The sequence below is a fragment of the Phascolarctos cinereus genome, unplaced genomic scaffold (assembly GCF_003287225.1).
Source record: "Phascolarctos cinereus isolate Bilbo 61053 unplaced genomic scaffold, phaCin_HiC Scaffold_726;HRSCAF=1367, whole genome shotgun sequence".
NCBI classification, from domain to species: domain Eukaryota; kingdom Metazoa; phylum Chordata; class Mammalia; order Diprotodontia; family Phascolarctidae; genus Phascolarctos; species Phascolarctos cinereus.
This window is the reverse complement of record NW_027556098.1, coordinates 427,837,264-427,843,650: the sequence shown is the minus strand read 5'-3', so window position 1 is coordinate 427,843,650 and position 6,387 is coordinate 427,837,264. Positions and strand designations below refer to the sequence as shown.

General features: G+C 52.5%; 1 protein-coding gene across 1 annotated transcript; it reads right to left on the bottom strand.

Annotated features, from left to right (window-relative positions):
* Positions 1-1,024: 1,024 nt before the first annotated feature.
* On the bottom strand, positions 1,025-3,086 carry LOC144454421 (uncharacterized). Its single transcript, XM_078146291.1, has 2 exons — positions 2,662-3,086; positions 1,025-1,546 (listed from the first exon to the last, which is right to left on the bottom strand). Exons 1-2 carry the CDS (start codon positions 3,084-3,086, stop codon positions 1,429-1,431), a joined length of 543 nt encoding a protein of 180 aa, XP_078002417.1. The 3' UTR covers positions 1,025-1,428.
* Between the last annotated feature and the right edge of the window lie 3,301 nt (positions 3,087-6,387).

Below are 6,387 nucleotides of genomic sequence, written 5' to 3'. Positions count from 1 at the left end.
GTGACCCACCACACCTATTACCAAACCCCCCCAAAAAAAAAAAAAAATCCTTCCTGGCCGTGGGTAGGAGGTGGGGGGGGGAGAAAAGAGAGAGTGCCCCTGTTCTCAGGAAGCAGAGACAGTGTGTGTGTGTGTGTGTACATATATGTATGTGTGTAGATAGATCTTCCTACACACACACACACACACACACACACACACACACATATACATATTGTTTATTTCCTGAGGGCAGAGACTGTCTTGCACATCTTTGTACATCTCCCCAGTGCTTAGCACATGCATAGTAGGCATTTAAATGCTTCTTCATTCATTCATATACACCAGGACCTCTGACCCCACACATATGTATCCAGTTCCTTCTAATGACTTCATGTAGCCCTTGTTTTCCCGGACTCTTCACACCCTCAGTTCCCTCCAATGAGCCTGTATAAACTGAGCCTTCTGGCCCCATCAGTGTCCCTAATGCTCAATCCCCAGACCTCTGACACTGTCTATGAGACATCTCCGGTCTCATTTAATTATTTTATAAAAAGCCTCGCTGCCCTCAGGATCCTATATTGCCCTGTCTGTGTCACGGGGTGTTCCTAAGTATGGATAAAACAACTTCCTGTCCAGTGGGGTTAGTGGGAAGCTGAACCCCCATGGAACAGTTGTGGCTTCTCTCCAGAAATGGACAGATTGGCAGGGTGCAGGCTTCTTGGGTGTTTGTGTATTGACCCCTGTTCCCGTTAGATGGGGAGCTTCTTAGCACAGTGCCTGGCATACAGTAGGTGCTTGATTCATGCTTCTTATCAACTCCACTGCCAGGTGATTGTGACTCCTTGAGGGCTAAGGCTTTCCAGACCTGGTTTCCAGTGTTAGCCATAGTCATCACTCAAGGGCCACCAGCCTGCTAAAGAGCCTCTCCGTTCCCAGTGAGGCTGGTACAGAAGAGATAGCACGCTGGAGGGGCCATGCTTGGGATCTGCATCTTCTCTGCTGACGTGCCCTTCAAGATACCAACATCATCTCTACACCGTGTTGTCACCCAACATAGACCCAATGAGGAATTCCAAAGGAAGACCTAAGTAAAGATATTATTAAGGAAATGTATGATAGTGACGAACCCAACTTGTACTGCCAGAAGGCAGCTGGTAACTCGGATCTAAAGAGTAGTCTTTGGATGCGTACTCCAAATACTGTAGCTCAAAAGCCCCCACCGGCATGCTTCTTATAAACAGTCCAGCCAGCAGACACAACCCTTCGCAAAAACATTAAGATGGCCTAGTATGAATGGTGGATTCAAACCATTCTCCCCATCAACCCAAGGCACACTCACAAACAGAAATAGCATCTGAAGAAAGAATGGGCACAGACTTAAGAGGACAGTGTTAATGAGATACAGGAGTAGTCAAAGCAATTCACTGTTCTGGCACTGCAGGGCTTTCAGGTCATTTCTCTGCTGGCCTTCAAATGCACGGGTGTTCTTGAGTCAGTAGCCAGGCCTGGCTTGGTGAAGCTTCTTCTAGCCTCCGGTGACTTGTGTGTCCCCTTCTGCTTGTGGCTGATAGGGATGGGGAGGAAGGAGAGAGACTCTGTTGGAGGGCAAGAGCGGCTTCTCTCCAATGTCTCCTGCCTTAATTAGGGTATCTTTTAAGGGTCACTGTTCCTGCAAAACCTCTTCAGCTTTTCAGTTGAGATACTGAGAGATGGCCAGAGGTTTGGTACCTGGCAGCCCCATCATTCATGGGTATTACTGCTTTTTTTGTTGTTGTTTGAGCCCTTTCAGTTGTGTCCCACTCCTTGTGACCCCATTTGGGGTTTCCTTGGGAAAGATAGTGGAGTGGTTTGCTGTTTCCTTCTCCAGCTCATTTTACAGATGAGGAAACTGAGGCAAACAGGGTGAAGTGACTTGGTCAGGGTCACACAGCTAGGAAGTATGTAGGGCCGGATTTGGTGGATTAGGGTGCACGGAAGTGTGGGAAGCCAGATGTGAGCCAGGCCTCCTGACTGACTGTAGCCCCAGGGTGCTAACCACTGAGCTGCAGGGCTGCCATCAGCATGGACATCATGATGGGGTTCTAAGGGGGGCAGGATCCGGAGGAAAAAAGACGAGTGAAAAAGTGGGCAGGAGCCTTCGAAAGAACAGAGCAACTGAAGGTTAGGCCAGGCAGCAAGGTGGCCCTGCAGTCAGGAGGGCCTGATTCAAATCCAGCCTCAGACATTTCCTAGCTATGCGACCCTGGCGAAGTCACTTCACCCTAGTTGTCATTGTTCAGTCGTGGCCCATTCCTCCTGACCCCATTTGGGGTTTTCTTGGGAAAGACAGTGGGGTGGTTTGCTGTTTTCTTCTCCAGCTCATTTTACAGATGAAGAAGCTGAGGCAAACAGACCCTTGCCCAGGGTCACACAGCTAGGAAGTGTCTGAGGCCAGATTTGAACTTCCTGATTCCAAGCCCAGGGCTCCATCCATTGCACACCCTAGCTGCATTGTTCAGGACTCCAGCTGTTAGGCTAGGCTGTCCCTGGCCATTGCACAGGTGAAAGCATTTGGGCAGAGGGCCCGGGCCTTGCGGGTCACGTGGTGGGTGGGGAGTATGACGGGGAGGGGACAATATCAGAGGTCAGATGAACAAGCACCGCCTAGATCCGTCCCTGAGGCCAGGAGGCCATCCCTACCCATGCCGAACTACATTTCCCATCAGGCGCTGGGCCCTTGCGACTGCCTCGGCTTCGCATAGAAGTGCGTTGCCATAGAGACGGCCCTTAGAGATGGGGTGGGGAGGACAAAGTCCCCGGAAGTGACGTCGCAGGATCTGAAGCACCCGATCCTCGGGCCCAGGACGCGGGGTCAGTGTCCGTTCCTGGCAGCGGCAGCAGCAGCGGCGAGCCTGCATACGACGCCTCCGGGGGCGGTGAGTCAGCGCCGGACCCGGGAGGCTGAGCCTGGCCGCGGGGCCAGGAAAGGGCCCAGGTAGCGGAGGCCCGGCCCGCCTCCACGAGGGCCGCTGGGAGGTGGAGTCCTGAGGGCGGCGCCCTCCCGGGGGTTGGCTCTGACACAGGACGGGGCGGGGGGGGGAGGGTGCTTCCTGTGTATGTGACATCACCTCCGGTGCGTGCTCGTGCGCCCCCTGGTGTCTGAGGGCATTTTAGGATCGTTCAGCCCTAGCCTCCCTCCCCCCACGGCCGCCAGGTGGAGCCAGAGCGCAGAGCCCTAGGCCTCACACACTTCTAGCTGTGTGTTCTTTTGAAGACTCCTGCTCTCTTTTTCACTCGTCTTTTTTCCTCTGGATCCTGCCCTCCCTTGAGGACCCCATCATGATGTCCATGCTGACGGCAGCCTTGCAGCCCAGTGGTTAGCGCCATGGGGCTGCAATCACTCAGGAAGCCTGGCTCACATCTGGCTTCCCACTCTTCCCTGCACCCTAATCCACCAAATCCGGCCCTAGACACTTCCCAGCTGTGTGACCCTGGCCAAGTCACTTCACCCTGTTTGCTTCAGTTTCCTCATCTGTAAAATGAGCTGGAGAAGGAAATGGCAAACTGTCTTTCCCAAGAAAACCCCAAACGGAGTCAGGAGGAATGGGACACAACTCAACAATGACAACTAGGGTGAAGTGACTTGGCCAGGGTCACACAGCTGGGAAGTATCTGAGGCTGGATCTGAATCAGGGCCACCTCGCTGCCTGGCCTGACCTTCAGTTGCTCTGTTCTTTCGAAGGCTCCTGCTCCCCTTAGAACCCCATCATGATGTCCATGCTGATGGCAGCTCTGCAGCTCAGTGGTTAGCACCCTGGGGCTACAGTCAGTCAGGAGGCCTGGCTCACATCTGGCTTCCCGCACTCCCCTGTGCCTGGCACATAGTAGGCACTTTGTGGCCTTAGTTCTGTCACCATCTACGGTCACTCCCCTGAGCTACGGTCCTGCATCTGTCCTGGATGTCGCCGCCATCTCCAGAAGCTCATCGTCCTGCAAGATGTTCCTCGTGGCCCTGGACCCTTCCTCTGCTGGGAGGTGAATTTAGGGTCTAACCCCTACTTCCTCCTCCTCATTCGAACTCACCTCACACAGATGAGCTGTGGGGTTTCTCTCTATGAAGGCTGTCCTCTGACAGGGACCAAAAGTGAATTCTGTTTGGCAGTCAAGACCCTTCCCACCCAGCCCGCCACCTCCCGGTCGGATCACCTTGTGCAGACTCAGCATCTCCTGATGGAAAGTCATCTCCTTGGGGGCAGGCGCGCTTTCTCTCCTGTCTCTGCAGCCCCATGATGGGCACGGAGTAGGAGCTTCATAAATGCTTGTGTTGAGATGGATTGGCCGTCTCTGAGGTCCCTGCCTGCTCTTCCCACTTGGAAGTTCTCTGAGGATGCCCTTCCAGGCTCTCCTGTTGGAATTGGAGCACAGAAGCCGTCCGGGCCCACACCGCTATGACTGATGGCGGCCAGGAGAGCCCTAAAGAAGAACTCGCTGCTGCTCAGTCGCTCTGCTTCTGTCTGACTCTTCCTGGCCCCGCTGAGGGTTTTCTTTCTTTGGTTTTTATGTACTTTTTTTTATTTTGGGCAGTTGGGGTTCAATGACTTGCCCAAGGTCACACAGCTAGTAAGTGTCAAGTGGTTGATCTGAGGCTGGATTTGAACTCAGGTCCTCCTGCCTTCAGGGCTGGTGCTCCACCCACTGCACCACCTAGCTGCCCCTCAATTGGGGGTTTTCTTGGCAGAGATACTGGAGTGGTTCCCCATTTCCTTCTGCACCTCCTTTTATAGATGAGGAAACTGAGGCACACTGGGTGGAGTGACTTGCCCAGGGTCACATAGCTAGTGAGTGTCTGAGGTCAGATTTGAACACAGATCTTCTTGACTCCAGGCCAGGTCTCTAGCCACCGCACCACCGCTCACCTGTCCAAGTATAGCACTTAAGTCAGCCCATAAACATTTATTAAGTGCCTAACAGGGCCTGAGAACAAAGACAGGTAAAAACCAGTTCCGCCCGTGGTCCTTGAGGAGCTATTGAGGAAGACAATGTTGTACATGAAAAGACAGCACCGAGGCCATTAGATTGTGTGCTTCTCCAGGGCAGGGACTGTTTTTTGCCTTTGTTTACTTAGCACTGTGCTTGGCACTAGGAGGTGCTTAATAAATGCTTATTGATTGATTGGTGAAAAGGAGGAAGCTGAAAAGGGTGGGGTACTCGCCTGGGTACCCAGGGAGGCAAGGTGAAGGCCAGGAGACGGTCAGGTGGGAAATGATGATGTTTGTCTGGCAAGGTGTTGGGGGGTGTACCACCAGAGGGAGGGCCCAGGGCCAGGAGAACTCAGAGAGGGGTGAGCTTCAGAGGTGAGAAAGATGAGCTTCTGAAGACCATGAGGATGGTCCCCAAGAGTGTGGCCTGGAAGACCCACCTGGTGGTTCAGGTTGATTAAATTCAAGAGACACCAACCATTCCATCCCTAAGTATTAATTAGGTACCTACTGCATGTAGGGCCTGTTCTTGGTACAGATTCTGTCCATATACAAATAGTTCGTCAAACATCTACTATATGCCAAGTTCTACCCCTGTGCTGAGGAAGCAGAGAAAAATTAAGAGACTCAGCTAAACGGCTCCCTTTGCTCTGCAATTACTACCAAGAAAACACAGGTGCTCCACCACCCCCACCCATATGTGGAACCATCAGTTATAGCAAATGGGGAAGTTTTGAATGCTTCAGATCAGTTCACTCACCTGGGTAGTGTACTTTCCAGGGATGAACACATTGATAAGGAGGTTGATGCACGCATTGCCAGAGCTAGCTCAGTGTTTGGGAGGCTCTGAAGGAAACTGTGGGAGAGGAGAGGTATTAAACTGACTACCAGACTGAAGGTCTACGGAGCCATTGTGCTGACCTCATTCTCTGCGTGTGAAAGCTGGGCAGTCTACCAGTACCAGGCCAGGAAACTGAATCGCTTCTGTTTGAATTGTCTCAGGAAGATTCTGAAGATCGTCTGGCAGGATGAGATACCAGACACTGAGGTCCTTTCTCCAGCTGAACTGCCAAGCATTCAGACTCTGCTGCAGAGAGCGAGACTCTGAAGGGCCAGACATATTCCGACGCCAGACGTACACTGGACAAAAAGTCTTATGGAGAGCTCACCTAGGGCAAGCGCTCATGTGGAGGTCAGAAGAAGTGATACAAGGACACTCTCGAGGTCTCTCTGAAGACCTTTGGAATCGATTGTATGATGTGGGAGACCCTGGCACAGGACCATCCAGCATGGCGTGCCCTCATCAGAGAAGGTGCTGCGCTCTAGGAGCCAAGCAGAATTGAAACAGCTCAAGAGAAACACAAGATACGCACACATAGAGAATCCACCCCAAAGCTTCACAAGGACTCTTTGTGCCTGACCTGTGGTAGAACATTCCGCGCTTATA

Coding starts and splice junctions, on each gene's coding strand:
- LOC144454421 (XM_078146291.1), bottom strand. CDS start 3,086: ATGTCACATACACAGGAAGCACCCTCCCCCCCCCGCCCCGTCCTGTGT. Junction 1,547..2,661: donor GGAAATGTAGTTCGGCATGG/GTAGGGATGGCC, acceptor CATCCCTATCAG/CCACAAGCAGAAGGGGACAC.